The 22,852-nt window shown below is 41.8% G+C and overlaps 1 protein-coding gene across 5 annotated transcripts in view; it reads right to left on the reverse strand.

Annotated features, from left to right (window-relative positions):
- TAFA5 (TAFA chemokine like family member 5) overlaps positions 1-22,852 on the reverse strand; it is a 957,566-nt gene that overhangs the window by 716,580 nt on the left and 218,134 nt on the right. For 3 of the 5 annotated variants that reach the window (XR_011281862.1, XM_069629240.1, XM_069629238.1), the window contains one exon: positions 12,273-12,320. The exons of the other annotated variants lie outside the window; for them this stretch is intronic. Coding sequence is in view for 2 of the 3 variants with exons in the window: in XM_069629240.1 (XP_069485341.1) it covers positions 12,273-12,320 (48 nt within the window). In the remaining variant the exon portion in view is untranslated. The remainder of the gene's footprint in view (positions 1-12,272; positions 12,321-22,852) is intronic. 5 annotated transcript variants of the gene reach the window in all.

The following is a 22,852-nucleotide window of genomic DNA, read 5'->3' on the forward strand; positions in this document are numbered from 1 at the left end:
CTTATTCCCACCCACAGAGGACTTATCCCCACCAGATTTTTGGGTCTTAGGAGAGGAAGGTTTTGGTTTACCCGACTGTGATTGCTTTTGGGACTCCTCAGCTTTCTGAGAGGTCCCCTTTTCTTTGTCCTTGTCCTTCCCACTGGAGTCCTTAGGGGACACCCGGTGGGAGACCCACTTGTCAGCCAACCTAGCCAGCTTAAAGGGGTCCAAAATGTTCTGGTCAGCCACATACTGACGCAGCTCTGGTGAACAGGCTTCAGAAAAATGCTCAAAAAACAAGAGGTGGGACAACTCAACAAAAGTTTTCACCTTGTAACCGTCAATCCACCCCATCATGTTCATGTGCGCAGTACTCACCCAGTCAACCCAAGACACATTCTCTCTTTTCTTAAAATCCCTGAACCTTTTAAGGTATTGGGTAGGTGTCTTGCCAAACTTGGCAATCAAAGCAGACTTCATAGACTCATACTGACCCCTTTCTTCCACACTCAGCTTCAGAATACAGTCATATCCAGTTTGAGGCACTCTGCTTAACAAACACTTAGACCAATCTCTTTTATCTACATCATGAATTGCACATGCCATTTCAAACGCTTCAATCCATTGGAGGATATCTGAACCCTCCACAAACACACCAACCAAATCTTTCATAAACTTGGTGGCTGGGGACCTGCCACTCTCAATTGGTCTAGCTGAAGTCTCCACTCTAGCTCTCTCTAGCTGGATTCTCTGACATTCAGTGTCCTTGTCTTTGAGCGCAAGATCCCTATTCTTGAGTTCCACTTGCTGTGCCAGCTCCTCTTTCTTAAGCTCAGCTTCTATTTCCAACTTGCGATATTCAAAGGCCAATTTCATCCTTAATAACTCAAGTTCCATGGAATTGCTGGGGTTTGGAACAGAGGCAGCAGGAATGGTGGCATTCCCAGAAACAGATTCAGTGACAACCCCAGGGGCAGAGTCCTCACTGGTTGCATCCCCCCCTTCATCAAGGGTTTCACCATCAGTCTGGTAGTCCACCAGGGCAGCTATCAGCTCAGCCCTAGACTTATCCACAAAGTCTAACTCCCTGGCTTCACAAGCACTCTGGAGAGCCTCTAAGCTCATCCGAGTCAATTTACCATTTGCAATGGGCTCCATTGCCTGTAATGCAGTTATTTGGTACACACCCAAACCTTAATCTAATAAAGTGCGGATATTTTGTAAGTGGCACGGTTATACACTGAGTCTTAAAACCATAAGCATCCCACCGCTGCCACCAGCTTGTCAAGACCGGTGGGGGGGTCTGTACTTCCGCTCTCTAGATGGTAGAGGAGAGGCACAGAAGACCCCCGCCAAGATTCTCGATTACGGTAGCAATGGACGAGCAATCAAGGCCTAGCTTCTCAGGAGGTGATGCAGGCTGGTTCTTAAGTACAGTGTATCCCCAAGCCCCCACAAAGGAATGTCCACACACTGTATTACTGAAAACACAGTCTTTATATAATTAATATTCAAAGGTTATGTACACTTATCACAATAACGCACTTTGTGCTCAGGAAAATCAGCAATGGTAAATATCTACAATTCTAAAGTGGTACCACTAATATTAGACCTCATTAAAGTGCATTCACAATACTGTAAAAATGGCACACAGATCAATAAGAAGGAAACCAGCAATAGAGAGGGGAGAGATAACAGATGATTGAAAACAATAGGCAGAATACTGGCCCCTACCACTGGACACAGTTCTGTGTGGAGATCCCCCCACCTGGGCAACCTGTAAAATAAAGAGATATAACACAAGCCCAGTCCATATATTGTTCAATAGTCTTATTCTCTCCTACAATGTTTTTACCCCCCCAATGTACCTGGTGGAGTCGAGTTCTTCGAAGAGGCGTCGACAGATCCTTCTTGAATGACCCCCTTTTAAAGCAGGAGTCACGGATCGTCGAGAGGCGTCGAAAAACGTCGAAGACCTCGGGGTTCGGCGACGGGGAATCGACGGCCCTTCTTGAATGCCTTCCCTTTCAAGCGGGAGACACGGGGCGTCGAACGTCCGTCGACAAACGAGGTAGAACGATGTCGAGGAGGCGGCAGCTTCGTCCGAGCGGTGCTCGTCGGCGTCGGGGCGTCGGCGTCCTGCAAGGCGGAGGTGTGCGGGGCACCTCGATGACAATAGTTCTGGACCGCAAAGATTGTAGAGACGGGAGCCCAGCAAGGGCGTCGAGTCGCTCGAGTCTTTGGGGTCGTGAGGTGGCGGGAAACCCACCGGCGGATTCTCCTCGGCGCGTTGGTCGTCCTCGACTTTCTCCGGCAGGGCAAAAGCGGTCGACGGTGCGGACGAGGGAGTCCTTAGAGTCAAATGTTCTTAGGCAAGGAGCGGACGGCTCCGGTCGTCAGCGGCTCGGCGTCAAGTGGTTCCCACGGCTGGGCAACACAACTTCGACGGGCCTCCAGCGGTTGCACAGACCTGCGAACCCTGGTCGACGGCAATGGACTTCGACAGCGTCGATGTCCGGGTGCTTTACTTCGGTCTCCTCAGCGGTCCCGTCTCGGGTCGACAGCCTTTCGAGGGTCTGTCTTCCAGGGCGCTTCGGTGAAGATTCAGCGGTGCTCGATGGTCCCTCGGAGCACGGGAAGAGGGCGCCTTACCAGGTCCTCTCTCAGATCAGTCCTCGACGATTTCGACAACCTTCAGTTCCGTCGAAGCAAATGCCACAGCAAGTCTTCTTCTTCCAGCTGGACGTCGAGGATCAGCAAATCCAGTTACTCTTGAGTGGAGACTCAACTTCTGAATGCTTCTGAACAATTTCCAGTGGTGAGAGGTCCCCAGATATACTATTCTGTCTCTCATCCACACTGCTGGCACACACACAGCAGCCAATCACACAGAAGGGCATTCATGCAGTCAGTCAGCCAATCAGGCACACAGTGCATTCAGGCCACACTCCTCCCTTTCAGACACTCACAACAAGGAATGTGGATTGGGACAAGTACCCAGCCATTCAACACTACACACTGCATTCAGGCCAGTTTCGGGCAGGGCTGTCTCAGTCTTTGTCTCTCATGCCAGAAACCAGACAACCACAACAAGGAGTGTATATTGGTCACACACTCCATTCACCCAGGTCCCACCCACAGGAGGTACCCATAACATACAGTCACTGGGAAGGCTCCAGTCAGTCTAGCTGGGCCTTCACAACAACACCATATACGGAACTTCCACCCAACAGCCAGTCAGGGGGAAGGGACAGAGTCAGGGCTTCCCAGGACTTTGGGAAAACAAGGTATCAGGCGATAGAAAGCAAGAGGCCACCGGGGCCATCTTGTTTCCCATCAGGAATCAACTGATTCCAATGGCAGGGCCGGGGTACCCCAAAATGGCGGATACCCAGAGCACCTGTCAAGTTTAGCATGGAGCTGCCACCAGCCCATACCCTGCTCTGTGGGCCACCCACAGGTGCCCAAAAACATACACTAGGGGCACAGGGTTGTACCCCTACCCATGGGTGCCATAAGGGTATCCCATGGGTCTGTTCACCAAACCAAAAGAGAGCTGCACTGCCAGGAGTCCCTCATGGACTCCTGGGCAGAAAACATGACAGAACACACGGTAAAAACAGAAAAAGGACAAGGATTCAGAGGCCCTGTCCCTCAGATGCATTTCCGGCATCACAGTGATACCCTAGGGTCTGGGCGAGTAACAAATGTAATAAATAAAATAAAATAAATAAATGTGTGGCTATGGACAAAGTCCAAAACATGCATATATGTGGTCTTCTTTTTGCCAAAATCACAATTGCAGTAATTGTGTCCATATTAAACTTCACTTTGTCTGAAAGTGTTCTGCAATGCCCCAGACTGCAGCAGAAAAATGCTCTAACATAATTTCACATTTGCCCTCTGTGAAAGTAGACAGAAATAGGGCCTGATTTAAGAAAGGACGTTTGAATGGAAAACCCCACTGAAAAAGGTGTTTTAAATCAGGCCCAGTGTCTGCATTTCCCACCACTGTTGGTGTTCACCCTAATGTATAGTAGGCTGCTTGTTGTACAAATTGATGCTATTTCAGATCATAAAGCAGGGAAAAAGCACATTCCCTAAAAGGCATGCTTGGTTTATGCAGCACAATATTATTTAAGCGAGTAGATCTGTGTGGTTCATATATGTTGCAGGTCAATTCCTTTTTCTTAAATCATGTATTTCCCATAAAAAGAAATAAGTAAACAAAGGACAAAAACGTCTATCATTAATAAAAGCCACCTCTGCTCAGATTTCTTTTTTTTTTTTTAAACAGAACAATCCAACATAATAAACAATAAACAACATATTGCAATATTGGTCCAGATTTTAAAATATAAATGGCTTGCACAACCTTTATACCAGATCTTAAGGTACAAATATTATTCCTTGTCCTTCTATTTTGAGCATATTTAGTTTGTTTGTCTTGTTTGTGTGGGGTTGATTTATCAACTGTATAAATCAAGAAATCAAAAATAAAGAGCTAATCTGGTACAGGCAGAACTAGTAAAGGGATTAAGCCTTAATGCAGGACTGCTGAATGTTAGATCAGCAGTGCGGCATGCAGTAGAAATAGATCATCTCATTCAGGCATATAAACTGGACATACTTTTATTTTAACAGAAACCTGGTTCAGGGATACATTGCATGCTATGTGGCATACCCTGTTACCAGAAGGGTAGTCAATGCAAAACATGTACCGTACTAGGAAAACAGGAGGAGGAATTTCTGCCATCTATAAAAAAAAAAAAAAAAAAAGTGTCACATTTTGAAATCTTGCAGTGGGATGTATCAGCAGAAATAGGACAGCTGGTGATATCGATATAATCAAACAGTTTGATAAAACTATTAATTGCCTACAGGCCCCCGGGCACAGCTAGCATGCTTTTAGAAGGACTGGCTCAGTACATTACTAACACTGGGAGTATGTATAATGATATCCTCTGCTTAGGTGATTTTACTAGCTGTTTAGAGGAGAAATCGGCACTAGACTCGAAGCTACTATGGAGATAATGTACTCACACACCTGACACCTGGCCCATGTTATTGGCAAGAGGAAAGGGAATTCTGAGAAAGGAAACACTGCCCATTTCCCGGTCGGACCATGATCTGAGGTTGTTCTCGGTGGACGACAATAAGCCCCTTAAGAAGCCTCAGTGCAAATGGCTTGACATTAAGTCGCAAGCCTAAAGGACTGGAGAGAATTGAGGGCACAGAGTCTGCGAGTCAATACGGGAATGTGATGCTCTGTTCAAACAAGGAACCATACTAATGGAAAACATCTGGTCGAAATGCTCCCCTTTGAGCCAGAGCACCAATAAAGGTCTCTCTAAGCCATGGTTCACATCTCAGGTCCTTGAATAGAAGAGAGCATGTAGGGGAGCTGAACAAAGATGGAGAAAAGAAAGAACCCCTGGAAATGTCATTAAAGTTAGAGAAATGTTAACTTAATATAAAATAGCAATCTTCCAAGCTAACGCAGATTTTCTTAGCCCAAGATAGATGCTGCGGCCAATCAGCCACACAAACTCTTATGGGTTATCTAAAATTTTATTTGGGAAAAGAATACCCACTGCGAAGGGAACCTTCAGTAGAACAGCAGATATATTTAACAACATCATTATGAATAAGATTAAAACTATACACGGAAACCTAGCACAGGTGAGAGAAGTAGAAGTGTGGCAGACATTTAGTCACCCTGACGTAGGATTTATGGGGGAGGGTGATGGAATGCCCTTTAGCTTTAACACAGTTACAGAAGAAGTCATACATCCCCTCTTAATGGCTTTAAAGCCTACTAACAATCTACTCTTCCCCCTTCCAGCAAGTTTGGCTAAGAGACTACCTTCAGACGTAATACCATTTATGACAAGTTTTGTAAATATGTCATTGAGTCAGGGACTAGTCCCAGATGAACTTAAAATGTCCATCATTACGCCACTGCTGAAAAAGGTTAATCTTGATCCTGATAACCTACAGAACTACCGTCCAGCGGCAGGTCTCCCATGGCCAGGAAAGATCCTAGAAAAAAAAGCGGCCACAATGCAATTCCAGGAATTTGTGGAGAGAGAAGGCATTTTGGACCCTCTGGAATCAGGGTTTTGTCCGACATATGGAACTGAAACTGCCCTTGTTTGTGGCATGGGAGGAACTACTACAGGCAGGAGAACTGTCTCTCCTTGTAATGTTGGATTGATCCGCGGCCTACAACATTCCTATTAACCAAATGAGAAGTGTGAAAGGCATCAGGAAGCGCCCTTAAATAGTTCAATTTGTTTCTGTCAGGCCAACAACAATGGGTGAAATTGGGGGGGCTTCCTTTTGAGCTCTCATTGGCAGTATTGCAGAGTTCTGCAGGGATCATCCTTATCACCGCTGCTATTTAACCTTTATCTCCGCCCTCTCATGGATATACTGAGAGCACACAATATTAGATTTCACTCATATTCAGATGACACACAGGTGTTCATCAGACTAAACAATGTTGAGGAATCCTTCTCACAGGCTAGTAATTGCCTGAATTAAGTTGAAGCTTGATGTCTACAAGCAGGCTCCAACTTGAACCAAATAAGACAGAGGTCATTCTGTCTGGCTCAAAACATCTAACTAAGTGAACTAGGTGCCCTCTTGCGCCATTTTCTTTGGGATCAGAATTGAAATATGCATCCCAAATGAAGAATTTGGGATGCATATGGCAGAGTAACCTGGGTTGTGACAATCAGTTGACGTCAAAAGTTCAGGCCACCTTTTTTAATCTACGGCTGCTCCGACATGCACTTCCCTATGCCTCAAAAAAAAGACTATTCTACAGTACTGGGAGCCATAATAAACTCCAAACTGGACTACTGCAATGGTCTATTAATGGGGGCACTTGCCAATCACATCCATCGACTGCAAAAGACACAAAATGTGTCAGACAGAGTGGTGTTTGGAGTAAGAAAGTCAACACCTATATCAGGCCTGCACCAATCACTCCACTGGCTGACAGTGGAAGATCAGATTAAATTTAAAACAGGATGCATCATCTTTAAATGCTTGAACAATATAGCCTCCAGTTATCTGGTCGAAAATATACATTGTTACCAACCAACTGAATCACTAAGATCAAGAGATAAGCATCTGTTAATAATTCCACCCATTAAATGTGTGTCTAGAGGAGACTGTTGAATCTCCGTCTGCGGGCCGAAGTTCTGGAACAGCCTCCCACTCAGTCTAAGAAGAACGTAGATTCTGCTAGCTTTTCAAAGAAAATTAAAAACCCACCTGTTTAAATAGACAAAAGAAATATTATTTGATATAGAAGAGTGTGAGACAATCATTTGACAAACTGATTGAGCTATGCACTTAGGTCTAACATCTGTGCTGTGATTCGATCCAGTTTGTTAAACAAGCACTATACAAAAACCTCAATCAATCAATCAATAATAATCTGCCTCTCTATTGTTTTATTTGCCCAACTCAACTAATCAAATATCCAGTGATGACCTAAGAAAGAATAGCAGAGACACAACAAAAATAAAGTGTGCATATTATTAGTCAAACCAGAACCACAAACATCTACATATCAGTGCATTTGGGTTTTCCCAGGTCTTGTTAAGAAATAAATTGTTCATCCAAAATTTCACAATTATTGTTGTAACTTTATGTAAAGAAGTTAAACATCAGTTAACAGGCTCACAACACACATCAACTATAGCGCTACATCATGACATTTCTTCAGTTACAATTAACTTATTTTTTTTTTTTGCATTAGCAGGGATATCCAAAGGTATAGAGAAACAATGTTCCTAAATAAATTCTCTTTTTTATCCCTCACGTTCACTTAACTTGTTATTGGTTTTGTAATAATAGCTTTTCCTCTATCCAATCTCTGCATAAGGAAACCTATTTAGATTTCCAAAAGCAAACACACAGCAATCAAAGTTAATGTATCTTCCAACCTGTCCACCCAAAGTAAATTATGAATAAAAAAAAATAGGTACTGATTTACCAACACTGAATAAAAGACAGTTTTACATTTTTTGAGCTAGCGCCAAAACCTCCACCCACCCCAGATACAAGTGTAGCACTGTATAAAATTATTTGTAGACATTTAATTTTGCAGACCATTAGGGCTAAAGGAATAGAGTGGTTCCCTAACTTGCAAGGAAGGGATACAAGTTCGCCAGTTGGTCACTTCAAATGTGATTGGGCAAATGCTAAATGAGCCAACCAACTGTCATTGGAAGAGAATCACATCTTTAATTAGTCAAATGTGTGATCCAGTTCGAATTGACCTGCACCCGTCATACATGTTTTCCTTTAACCAAATATTACCATTTCTGACTTTTCAGCATTAATAGTTAAACCACGGTCCACATAAAACTCATGAAAAAGTTGTTATAAAAACACAAAATGATGTTATCTGTTTTAACTAAAATCGTGGTATCCTCCGTGAACAATTAAAGTGGGATAGTCTCCCCATTTATCTTTGGGAAATCTGAATTGTGCTTCTGTAATTAAGCATCCAAACCATTTAAATATAAAAGAAATAACAAAGGGGATCGACCACAAACCTCGTGTAATTCCACATCTGTGTGATCACAAGATGCTCCATATCTAAACGAAAAAAATGCATCTTTCTATGATGCCATAATTCATGTAAGAAGGTCCGTCTTGGCTCACCAAATCACTTAAAATCGCATAAAATCACTAAAATGTTACTCTAACAACAGCATCAACGACTGTAACTAAATCTACAAAAGTCCCCTGCAAATAATATTTTCTGACTTTGTAAGACTTAGAGCAAGGCTTTACTCTGTATTTGATTTTGGCTAGTGTGTTCTAACCTCTACTAAAACCTAAATGGTGTGTTGAAATCATAGCCCTTTCTTTAGCCAAATCTCGCAGTGTCATTGCTGTTACTTTACCAAATATGTTCCCATGTTATCTAAATGCAAATTAGGGCAATAATATGTGGCATTACTTTAACACCCTTTTTAAATGTTGGGATTATAGCTGCACTTCTCCATGCACATTGGACAACCTCACAGCAAATTGAAGATCCTTAATAAAATAGTGCCCCATATTTTAAATTCCAGTTTAGTTGGTGTGGTCAACACGATCTGGACCTGAAGCTTTACCACTTTTTTAAACATTACTCGAACTTAGTTTATCATTTAAATAAACATATTTACATTTGTAATTACCTTCACTATGTGCCAAATAAATTCCCTGCACCCTGGAGCCACTAAGACCTTATTTACAAAGCGTTTCTCAATGAGAATTTCCCTTTGAAAAGCACTTTTGTAAATCAAACCCCTAGTATCTAAACCATTAGGATATTAATTATTATTACAGAGGGAAGCAAACGTGCAGGCTGATGCATATACCCACGTAATTAGCTCACTTTTTTTAGTAGATACCTGGAACATTATCCCCCAGAAATGCTTGTCACTGTTATCCCTTAAATCTACCTCCAATGCTTCACATAGGGCCTGGTACTTCGCTAGCTCCAGACTGGACAGGTGTATCCTCTTTAAACAACTTATACTTTCCCCATACCTACCCCTATCTTATCTTACACGTCATTCACTCCCTTTAGGTGACCCACCAGGTTGAGTCCACACAACAGGCTTCTATCGTACCCATGTTCTACACACAACTAACTACTTTTTCTCTATCGATGTTTCACAACCCAAGGCCTGCCCTTACAGCCAGCCTGCACCCCTCCATTCCCCCTGCAAAGAGTGCAGTTTTGATATCAGCACACAAGTAGTGGGTACTTCTGACCTACACCCTTTTATTTATTTTACTTATTCATATTTATTTCTGTTTTTCTCCTCTGTTCCGCACTTCCTTTCCATGCACTCCCCCCTTTTCCCTTTCCCATGCACTTGCACGCTCTTAATGTCAATGGGCCTAGTAAGATCGTTGTTTTTGTTCTCCCCTGTTCCTCTCCCTTTGCCTGATCGTGCTCTGAAACACTTGTGTATTAGCGCGATATAAATAAAATATAATTTCATTTCATTTCACCCATCAACACTACAGCTTTTCTGCAACTGCCTTTCCCACTATTAGACTAAATGCTGCCACCGTCCTTTCTTACAGATCCATGAGGGGAAACATTATTGACAGAAAGGCAGCATATGAGTCCACTTATATTACCTTATCATATAGGTTCTACTTTGGCCTGGCAACATTATTTTTAGAATGTTAACCTGTTACCTGGCGTAATATTTCTTGTTGCATTAAATGCTGCTTTCTCGATGGTGATATACTGTATTCTTCCAACAGAGGCAGTGTGTATTGTGTGTTATTTTGGAGAACAACATATCCAATCGTGCTTTTCAGTATATATATGAGCTATTGACGGATCAGTATTGTACCTGGTATTCAGATGTACTTTTAGAACATCTGTCACACGAGAATGAGACTGTTAGCTAGCTGAAGCCATGAACGTCCCTGTTGGCCCCTTCTAGGAAACCAAATAGCACAATACTGTGTTGCACCTAACTGATATCTAGTGCCACAGCATGTGAAGTTGCACTCTTAGACAATAGGGAGCAGGGCCAGCTGCACAGGCTTATGACATATGTATTCTAGTGGGGCACGATGCATCTGTTTTCAATACACAGAAGGGCACGCAAAGCTAATGCTCAAGGGATAGGGCAGCTGCTCACAACAAATCAGAACAAAATAATGGTTTTACACTATTTAAGGGCAGCTGTGTTTGGCAGTATGCAATGCTTTATATGCTTCCATGCTCGACATTGAGATAACTGGAAAGCAGTGTATTTTCCATATTCAGAATAACGGACCTCCTTCAAGAAGCCAGTCTTAGACACATATGTCAAAATGGGAGGGTGAGATTTAAAAAAAGAGACAGTGCAATTAATGCTGACATTTTAATATTAATTATTTTTACTTGTTTAATTAACTGTGAAGATAAACACAAATGTGTTTTTTTTTACTTTTCTGTAATGTGGAGTAGGTTATTAAAATGAAAAGTTTCCAAAATGCACCAGATATGTCTTTGCCCTCTTTCTTACATTCGAAGTCTGTGTTGCCCGAACTTTTTGCCCAACAACTGTATATTTGTAAAGTCTTAATGCTTTGCTGAGCTTGACCCTCATTTTCTGTGCATTATGCTTGCATCTCTTCTGCAAAATTGATTTTCGATGTGAATTATTCAACATGCAGTTGTCTTACACCAAGTAGGTCCTGGTGACAGTTGTTTGTTTGCCGTTGTGTATAACACTAACATGCTGCATTACAGCTGCTTCTGAGCAGTTTGAGATAGTGGAGCAAAAAGGTGGGAAACTTCACATATTGAAAATATGAAAAATCTGTGAACAACAATGTATTTGAGTAGTGTGTAGTCAATGTCAAGTTCGAGTTTTATGTTGTGCAACAATCATGCATAGTGAAGGTATGTACACTAAAAATACGTCTTGGGGTTTAACTTGATGCTTAGCCTGTCTATAGGAAAAGAATAAAAAATATGATATGCCCAGCATATGCATTGCACATTTGTTTTAAGTTGTGCAACAGGAAATGTGAAGATTTCTCTTTTAAAATAACATTTACTTAAGAGGTCAAATGAGAGGGAGATTAAGAGGTATTCAAGAGCATTGTGTTTGCAGGTTTGCAAAATATAAAAATCAATCAGCATGCTTTCATATTTCACACGTCATATGTCAACATACATGCATATTTGTGCTTGTGTGTGTCTGCATATGCATGCGTGTCTGTGTCCATGCACACACATGCATATCCCCTGGATTTTGCAAGTGTTCATTCTTTTGACGTTTTAGCTTGCGGGATACCAGTTTTCACGATGGGAACGATTCAACACGCACATGTCTTTTTTCTATGACAGTTCTTTGTTTGATTTTTTGTATAATAATAACAAGCTGACTTCCATCTTCTTCTGAGCCGTTTGAGATGGTGGAAAACAATTGGAAAAATTCACAAATTGAAATTATGCAGCAGGAAATTGTAAGTTTTCTCTTCTTCAATAAGATCTGGAACACTATGGAGAGGTGAAGAATATTAAAGAACATTGCATTGACAGGAATGCAGAATATGAACATGTCCCTGTGCATAGAATTCACTGGTCCTTTTGTCCAACGTGTGTGTGTGTGTGTGTTTATGTGTGTGTATGTGTGGGTGTGTGTGTGCGTGTGTGTACACATGAGTAAGCATACACACACGTGTGTGTAAGAATGTATGTGTTCGGTGCAGCATTAATAAAGAAACAAGTATCTGAATAAAACATGTGTACTCACCTTGCAACACTGTGAGATCAAGATTCTTCATCACTGAGGACACCAAATCTAAAAAAAGAATTATGTCATATCACTTTCCATAAAGCTTCAGGGGAAGTGAACGTTTACACACATCATACATGCATTGTGACAACGGAATGTGACAGCAATAGCAGATATGATTATAAACCAAATTCATATCAGCCATATGTCTCTGAAAAGCAGTTTGACAATATAATCTGGTACTAAATCATTGGTGCAATAATCACAATTTTGTAAGCATCCACATTATTTACTCTCTGCTGGCAATCTCTAGGAGTTCATTATATGATAGGATCGTTCACTTTTTCTTGCTTGCTTTCAATTTTTAATAAGTTAACATCGGCCTGAGTATTCACCATGTGCCCCTTGATTATTACTTCAAGTGCGCTTCCGATTTCATCAGGTTTTTTTTATTTTTAGTTCCATGATTGATGTCAAGCATTAAGCAAACCCTTTATTTCATCACTATTAATTTGCTGGCCGTGCAGTTCATACTAGTGCTTTATCAGCATTGTCAAGGGGGAGAAAAGCAAATTAAGTTTACTGTTCATCTTTTTCTGCAATCCTTAATGAAGCACCCATCCTACCTCATGATTTCTTTATAACTAAAACAACAAGACATGTACAGTAGCCGGATGACTCCATGCCACGTAAACAAATCCTCTTTGGTCCCGCTGTTTTGTAATTCATAATGGCGATTTAGTCTTGGTTAACTTCAATTGAAGAAATTAGGATTTTTCGTTACATGCCATTTATTCCACCAAAGGAATGGCCACAACGGAATCGGTGGTTCCCCAGAACTGGCAAGCTTATCTTTGAGGTTTGAGTTGGTGGTTCTAAATGCATCGTCTTAGGCAGACAGTCAAAACAGTAACTATGCAAAGCCCTAGTCAATATCTGTTCACCCCTTGCATTCGGCACCTTAAGGGGAAAATAGTCCTGCAGCCTCTAGAACCCCTCTCAAAAATGACCACCCTTCTTAGTGATGGACAAAAATCCCTGGTTTCCTGGCCAAATGTTTCATTACAACCTGGTTATTTTAGTGTTCCCTACTGAAAAATAAAAATAACACATTGTTACAAAAAAGTAAGGCTTGGTTGCCTCTCATTTAACACAGATGTATGCATATTGGACATGATTTACAAAAACCTTCAAACATGGGAAAGTCCCATTCAAAAATGTTTGTACATCAGGCCCATTGCCTCTCTGTGTATCCCCTTTTCAATGATGGGGAATATTTGTCAGAGTTTGATATCCCAAGTACTGTCAATGTCTTGACTGAAAAGTGCTTTGCAAAATGTATTTTATTTCTGCAAAGAAGGCAGAGACTATCAACGATGCAATGTGCTATCGTCCCATAAACAGCTCGGAATGTACATTTTCAGCGTAATCTTCTTAAACGGACCTTGAAATCAGAAAATGTCGGTGAAGGTGGATGCGGGGAGCCTGGAATGGAGGAGGGGAGAGGAGGTGATGCTGAATCGGTTGAGAATAGGACATGTGGGGCTGAATGACTGTCTATTTCGAGTAGGGAAGCGTGAGTCGAGGGATTGTGCGGTGTGTGGGGTGCCTGAGACTGTGGGACATTTTCTGCTTAGGTGTGAGAGACATGTTGAGGAGAGAGAATTGATGAGGGTTTGGTTGTCTGCGCTGGGTGTGGCTTAGCTGAGTGGGAAGGCTTTGCTGGGAGGTGACGGGGTGAGAGGCAGGAGAAGGAACAGTGTGATGTTGGATTTTGTGAGGCAGACTGGGAGGTGGGAGGAGTTGTGAGCTTATGTGAGCTAAGTTCTGATTGGTGGTTCTGGTGAACATCATCCTTTAGGATGGGGAAGCGCCTGCGTGGGTCCGCCCACGCATCTGATAATTAAGAAGAAGAAGAAGAAGAAATCAGATCCTACTTCGCATATCACACTTGCAGGTGGTGTGCACTTGTGTATCAGTATTTTGTGGCATTTGTTTGATATATTTTGTTAGTTTGGTACAGATACGTTTTATGTATGCATTTGTTTATTTTAAGATAGAGGACGCATGCAAATGGAAGCGACACTTGGCATTCGCTTGGATCTAGTCGTGGCACGAGGTGCCGGATTCAGAGCACCACCAGCAGTGAAGCATGTATTTACATTGCTCATAGTGTGACTCATAGATTTCATTCAGCATCACATAATTTAAAGTAGCCCATATGGGCACTGAACCTTGAGCCCTGCCCCAGACATGGCAAACGCGCCAACAGTGCACAGTGCTCACGGGTCCTGCCCCCTGTAGGCATGCCCAGAGGGCACTTTTTCCTAGGCGCCATTGGACACTCTTCCATGTGTACAGCCATTGTTCATGCCCTGGGAGCAGCACACACACAATAGGACACAGTGTGCACTAGTTAGGACCTGGGACATTCCCCAATGTTAGTGTTTTAGAATGTAGCAAACTGAAGTGAAGGGAGATTTATCAGCTGGGCTAAAGTGTCGGTTATCTCCTCTTGCCCCTTACTCAGTAAACCCTTAAGGATGATGTAAAAGCATTGAACCCCTTGTGAACGAATTTTACAATCAATAATCAACCTATCCAACCAAGTACAATTGTTTTCTTTATGAATATTAAATAATGTTTTTGCAACATGTAACTATTATTTGTATTTGCAAATCCTCGTTTACCCATGTACTTTGATTCACTCGAGGTATAACAAACTGTTTCACTACATGCATATTGAGTGAATTGATTGTGGCTCTTTGTTTCTCCATACTATGGTCTGCGAGGTCAGATGGAAATATGTGGATCTCCATTTATTTATAGTCATATTTTCGCTGATATTGGGTGCACAGTTTGGAAAGCCTCAGCTCATGGTGCAGGGAGCTACATCAAAACATGCAGTTACAGGTAGGTAAAGAGCGACATACATTTGGGTGCACAATTTGGAAAGTCATAACTCAGGTACAAGTGCTACATCAAATATGCGAGTGCAGGTGGGTAGAGGACCTGCACGGGGCAAGCTGGTAATAGGGAGTGCAATGTTGAAGTAGCCAACACTATCATGTGCCCCTGAGGTGATAGGAGGTGTGCTTTGGCGGAGTCAGGTATTGCTGATAGGCTGACAGTGGAGCTGATATTGGCAGGTCTCCATTGTATGGTCACATGGGAATGGTAGACTATGTGAGAGGCACAAAGTGCACATTAGGGCATCTTGAGAAAGCACGTGGATGTGGGACAGTTGATGTAGCATGCAGGCATTGTCAAAGCATGGGTTAGTGTCAGAAAGTAAAGGAGCCCGAACGCTATGGTGGGAAGACCAACTTTAAGGATAGCAGATAGCCAGAGTTAAGCGATTTATGGGATACACTGTATTTAGAGATACAGTGGAGTTGTAAGAGTGCACTGCAGTGGATAGGCAGAGAGTCAGAATGGGTTATGGTAGAAAATCATCAATGTAGAACGTGGAGCCAATCCGAGGTTGACAACTTGGTAGGTCAGGAGGAGGAATCACGGGGCTGGCAAAGCTTTGATCTCGCCTGATGGAGCGACAGAAGAAAAAATTGGGTGGATAGATGGGCCAAGAGGTAAGGTGCAGGTCGTGTACTGGCACAGACAGGGAAGACACGGCCTTAGAAAGTGGTCCTTCGAGGGGTGGGCCGGCTAACGCCTGCCGGTCCAACATAGGCCAGCTTTGTTGTGATGCTAGCCAATGGCAGGCTGCTGTGAGTGGTCGCCGGGATACCGCTTAGTAGTGGAAGAAAGATACGGCCATGTTTCAATTCCCCTTGAGGTCGGCAACAAAATGCCTCCCACAAGGAACTCACTGCCCAAGTGTGACAAAGGACAACACGATATGTGCAGTAAAAAATATGTCTATCCGCTTCTTTTCTTTTTGCTTTTCTTTTTATTTTGAGGAAAATATAAACACAAAAATCATCCCTTTCCTCTTAGCGCATGATCAAATCTAGGATCATCCTACCTTGTGTTAGGATGCAGTGATGATGCCGGACATCAGGTGCATACGATATGCACTGGTCTGCAGGCAAGGAGTCACCTCCACGGGCTCAGTGCAGAAGGGAAGATATTCCCTCCTGATGTGTAGAATTTCTTTGATTTCTGCGTTTCAAGTCTGAGAAGGAAAGGATGCACTGTGTAGCAAATAGCTTTGTAGAGAGGGAGGAGGGGCCCTAGGAGATGTTCATAGAAATACCATAAAGATATTAAGAATATTTTGTACAATATTTTCATATTTAAACGAAGTGCCAAATATTTACGTTGTTTAACCTCTTGGCCCATATATTGATATTGTTGGCTTTTATTTATTTAAAATATCTAAATAGCACTCAACCAAAGATCTGCTTCTGCGATGAGGAGAAATTGGGAATACAAAATGGTAAGTACCCAATTATATCTTCTTTTTTAAGGTCAAAATCTATACAGGGCTATGTAATGCTGACCTCATACTATGGTTGCCTTCTGGGATTGAATTATTGATTTGAATTCTTGGAGTAAAAATAAGCCACTTCAATTGTGTTCTTGTTCACTGTTTATTCCCCTGTGATGAATTAATGTTACACAATGTAGCATTGGGATTATTATCATAATTAACATTACTTAGTAAGCGAATGATCTGGCTGCTATTTGTTCAGTGAAAAGCTTTTGTTTTCTTTTTGTAATGTCCAATTTGATAGCTTTAGTGTATGACTAAGAAACCTTACCATGCTCTCAATTATCTTTGAATTGCTTAGTCTATGCCCTAGCTTGAACAAAGCAGATTATACTTCGTATAAGGGTTTTCACTTCTCAAAGTAAACCATTTGCAAAGAGGTGAATTTCAGCAGTGGGGTTTGCATTGGCACTATGTAATGAACACTCCCAACTCCCAAGATTCAGAAACACTTGGCAGTGTGGGTAACCATTCAGAGGTTAGATGGTTAATGGATCCCTCAAAGACAATGCAAGAGCAGAATGTGATTAGTTTATGCCTATACAACACTCTAATCACCAACTCCCCAGTCTTTAACCAGAAAAAGGGGCAGAGTTTACAGACACCACACCCACATGAAGTGATGCTTGCTCCAGTGTGTGTACTCCTAGTCTGCTCGCTTCCATGGATGGACAAGGGAGAACTGAAAGGGAAGGTGGTGCAGCTGATACTGCAGTGGGTGGTGTATTGTCCCTGAATCCTATTGTCGTGGTCTAGGGAGGGAGAAATAGGCCTAGTTATAATTTAGTAGACAGGAGCTTCCTGATGTCAACTCATATTATCACCTACTCGGGCAGGAGCTTCAGGGTTAACTAGACAATTTAAATCCAAATAAATTTGGCATTTACTTATAAATAACCCGTATTTAAAAACGATCCTTAGAATATGGGAAACTCTGTGGGAACCCCTTAAACAATAGCATTAAACAATTAGGTGTTCCTAAGGTCAAAAAGGGTGCCTGGTCAGGCATACCGAAAGACAAACGATGCAGCAGGCTATGTGGTGACCCAGCGGTGCTGGAAACTGTGCACCACATCAATACAGCTTGCAAATGCATGCACAAGTATTATGTTAGATTTCATATATAATATATTGATGGGCTGCACGAAATGCAAAATGAACCCTTTTGGATGAACGGTGTTTTCGGGTACTTCCTCGTCGATTGCCATTGCAAAGGTGTGGCACGCCTTTGAAAATGAAATCACCTTGAAAGGGCAGTGCCAACGAGTACAAGGAATAAGCAAGCAGCATAATGTAATTTATGAATGTGATGCACAATTTGATATGCAATTCATGTATATTGTCGGATTGTACGTTTTTGAAACAATGCTTTTTAATGTTTTTTTTGCTTCTTTTACTTTGTTTAATTGGAAAACCTGGAAGTGTGTGTTACACATCCTGTTACCTGACAAGAATTGGGTCGGATTGTCAGAGTCCTAAGAAACTAAGTCCATTCACCGTGTTCCATCAGAGCTTCTAGGCTCTACATCCAGCAACCCGCCTAGGTGCGTGCCACAGTGACTCTAGAAGACAACACCTTTTGCTTAAGGTTCTATATTGATATGATATGACATTTGTAACGCGCCTATACACGTGTTTCAAGGCCCGAAGACACAGCTTAACTGCTACACGACCATTTGGAATCACTATAGTCTGTGCGGTGTTGGCCGCCTGAGGAGTTCGGGCAGTCTAAGGGTTAATGGTGCTCTGAATTTAGAAGGACTGTTCATATGATGCCGCGTACAAGCAAGTGCAGCGCATTTGATATTGGCAGCCTCCACGAAACACTGTAGTCTTATCCTGCACGGATGCTATTTTGTGCGTGTAATGGCTGCTATCCACTTCCAATGGCTCCGTTGTAAATGTCCGCATTTGACAGCTTATTTGATTCCCCTACACTCATGCTCGTGTTGTCATGGGAGAACCGTTCATTTGTGTTCGGCTGCTTTTATTGGATTAAAGTGCTATGCAGTTTGTTCACACATAAGGCGTGATCCCACGGCAGCAGGCATGTGTGCACAAGGGGAATTGTGAAGCAATATGTGGTCATTCACAACTGAGCATTCAGAAACACCAAGCTGAGAACTGCTACCAAAAAGCGAATCAATCTATTCTTCACAGGGGGATTTGCAATCGCCCTCAGACGCACTGCGTGCAGCACAAGTTAAGCTGACATAAAGTACATGCGATAGAAACAAAATCATCGATGTGTTGTTTGGGACACACTATTGGTATTGTGATGATAGAAAATTACACGGTCCAGAAAAGAGTTCTTCTGCAGTACAGCTTCACATAAATGGAGTAGAACTCCAATGGTATATTTCAAAGCAGCGCAGGGTGCTGGGCTCTTTCTAGTTTAACATATCAGACTGCAAGCCCCCAAATGCAGATGGAATGGGAAGAGAAAAAGTCCCACCAACCAAAACCCTCCCTTCAATAATAATAATAATATATCGGATAGCTCTGATAACGTTATGTGATTATGAAGAAAGGTAATACAGCTGCGAAAATTGCAGGGATTTCATTATGCTTTGCTTTGTCACTTACAGTGCGTTATCACTTACTCTACACCTCGATTTGTCTTAAGAAGACACATTGGGAAGTATAACTGCACTTTTGAATTAGGGCCACATTTCAGTATGTCCGCGTATGAATTCAAAATGAATGGCCCTGTGCGGTTTTACCTGGGAGGCCCCTCCTTGCTTTCTAACAACCAGGCTTGGACTGGCCCATAGGGCAATAGGCCCATGGCCAAACCAAAAAAAACAAAATGCTGGTGTGGGACCGTTTTTTGGTCAAAGTGGACCACTTTGGTGGCAAAGTTGGGCCAGTTTGATGAGTTAATTCACTGTGTGGCTAGTAGTTTTGACTAGTGTTGCTGAATACATATTCTTTAAAATGCACAACTTGCACCACACTTTAGCCCCCCTTGGTTACTATACAAACAGTGTCACAAGAGGAATGAATAGCTATTTGCAACAGTGGGACACTTTTTCATTGGTGCCCGAAACAATTTTATGGCCCAGTCCAACCCTGCTAATAACCAACCAATCTTGAACAAATGATGGTAAGAAGCAAATTATATACAAATGACACAGCAAACATAACCATGCTAAACAATTCAAAATATGCCTAACGTCCATATATGAACAGCTAATATACCATAAAAGTACCCCACACATGGCAGAGTTACGACCTGTTTACATGTGCATCTGACAATGCTACAGACTTGATTATGTGCATTAAATGCCTAAGGTGGTGGGGGTACCATATATGGGGCTAACTGTTCCCAAAACTAAATATGTGCATGTTTCGGCAAAGCATCAAACAATATTTAGAACCAAATCACAACCTGATGATCTTACAACCGTTGTACTTAAGGGAAACGTTAGTACTAAAAAAGCCAGGTAAACCTATACATTTAAATGCATATCTACTTTCAATATACTAACAGAGGAGTGAACAGACATTGGGGCTTCTGAAACTATATTCTAAATAAAAAAATGTTAATCTTTCTAGCCATTAAGCTTCGGGTTTCATGCAATTCAGACCAGAAACCATCTATCAATTTCTAGAAGGCCTTTAATTGGCACATGAATGACATTGAACCAGCCCCACTAGCCTCTGTAAGGCACTGGCTCTCTGCTGGGCTCACTAACACAGACCTATCACCCCCCTACAAACCCTAATACCACAAGCTTCCAAGAGGCCCATGAGATTTTTATGTCACCCTCTGAGCTTTCCTCATCAGAAGTAGAGAAACTAAATTGCAGTATAGCATTTGACCCCAAACTTAGCAGACCCGAATCCACAAGTCAAAAGGCATAACACATGACCAGATGTGTCTTCTTCCAACTGGCCGTCTGGAGGCACAAGCCCAATATGTTCATGGCTGTGACACCACCAAAATTGCAAAAGGGGTCAGCCTGATAAACTGGCCATGAACAGGCCTGCACCTACCACAACTGACGTTAACGCATTTTTTTTCTCATCCTACCCGACATATTTCAGTGTGCCATTCAAATCTTGAAGACTTCAATGTCTCTGGAATTTAATATCTCAAGTGCATGCCACTCTGAAGAAAATGCAAATAAGTTACACAAAAAGGCACAGATAAGAATTCCAAAAGGGTCTGGTTAAGTTGTAATGTTTTATGAAATGCTACATTCCTTCTCTGATTGAGGAAGTGATCGATCACAAGCTCATGAAACCTTGCAATAAATTACTTTGTTGGTTTAATTAAGGTATCAACTTTTTCTTTTGGATCAACACTTTTTATATTACCCTTTTCTAAAACAGTACAAGCAAACAACATAGATCTGTAGAAAGACCATAAGCAATGGTCCCCCTTTCTGCTTTTCTTCTGTGGGATCAATACACCCGTAAACGTGGTGCTTCTCATTGGTGAAGGGGCGTTCCTACCTTTGCATGGGATGGAGTCCCATTCTGTGCATATCAAATTATTTGACTAACTCAAGCCAGCACTTTCCCTCTACTGTACTGATAATATATTGACATTAGCAATCCCTACAGGGTTCAATATGAGGTTTGTACGCCTGGAGTAACCAGAGTAGTATAGGTTTGCCTTTGTATTATGTGAGATTCGTTTCAAACAGTGGAGAACATGGTTAATGATCTGTGCTCAGCAAATGATCAAAAAGGGAAACAATGCCTTTGAGGAAAAGGTTTGCTTGACAGTTGCACTGAAGTCTTCCCTTATAAATAAGATTGCACTTCAGATGAATTTGTCAGATCCTGACCAGGCTGTTTCGAAGGACAACAGATACTTCTTTTATTATCAGTGACATTATATATTAAACAGAGGACCATCCTTTATGTGGATACCTTTGACCTTGTTGACAGGCACTTTTTTGATTTTGAGTAGCCTAGCTAGATGTGGATTAAGCCTTTCCATTGTATGATTTAATGCATGTTCTGCAATGATGTCCAACTACCCTCTAGGCAGCTGATTATTGTTACTGTCCCTATGGAAATAATGGCCTATCTGAGATTGTTTACATTGGACCAATATCTAATAATGTTCACACAAATAAGCAGTCAGGGGCTGGGAATAAGGGGTGGAGGTTCCTCTTCCACAGACAGGCCTAAAACAATTCTTATTTTAATTAGCAGAACACTTTTACTAATAGTTAACAGTTTATAGAAAAGTGTCCACATGACTCTTGTTCGAAATCAGTGATTTTCGTAGGGCAAAGTATGTCTAAAGTTGTCTATACCTTGTGTGCTTGGAATCTGAAATATCACCAGGTATAAAAGTATCCAGATTGTCTACAAAATAATTGGTAATCGCATGGTAAGTAGCTACGAAAACATGAATAGCACCAGTGATATATTTATAAATGAACTCTATCAGATGCAGATGTATTGTGTTATACAGGGGTACTGCAAAGTACTATGAATGCCAAATGTACCTATGCTTTCTATTTTAAGAGCGTTCCATGTATTAAAGGATTAGTAAGTGTTTGCAATTCACTATTAGTTGATGAGTTACCATATGATAAGTTCACCACTCCTTTTCGTGTAGGAGGGTGTGTTGACATTACGCATAATAAAGACTGGCCACAGTAGATAACCCAATATGCTGTTTTTGCTTCCAGCCAACTGGATTATTGAGATATTTAATGAGCAAATCTACTGCTATTCTTCTATTCATAGAACCCCTTTATAATACAATGAACATTCCACTTTTTTGAGAGTTATTTACAAAACCAAAAAATTCTAGCTGCGACAAGGCAGATGATATGCATTTCAGGGTTTTGAGAGGACCAGCCAGAGGCCACATATAGCCTGGGGAATCCAGAAAAATCATGAAATAATTAAAAGTTGAGAGTGATATATGAGTGCAGCTTGGCCTTTGAGATTTAATAAGACATTCACATTCTATTGTAACTTGAGCAGCATTTTGCAAAGTGGGAGCATTTGAGGCAAAGACAGGCATGAGTAGGTTGTAAGTGACTCCAATCAAGCAATCCCACTAAGTCAGTGCCTTGCCTGGGATGCCCAAGGGAAGCCCTTATTTATGTATTTTTATGGCAAGTTATAATCTGGATGATGAACCCTTGTATAACACCCCTCTCTTAGAATC

Source organism: Ambystoma mexicanum, chromosome 12, assembly GCF_040938575.1.
Source record: "Ambystoma mexicanum isolate Mex_15411 chromosome 12, UKY_AmexF1_1, whole genome shotgun sequence".
NCBI lineage: Eukaryota > Metazoa > Chordata > Amphibia > Caudata > Ambystomatidae > Ambystoma > Ambystoma mexicanum.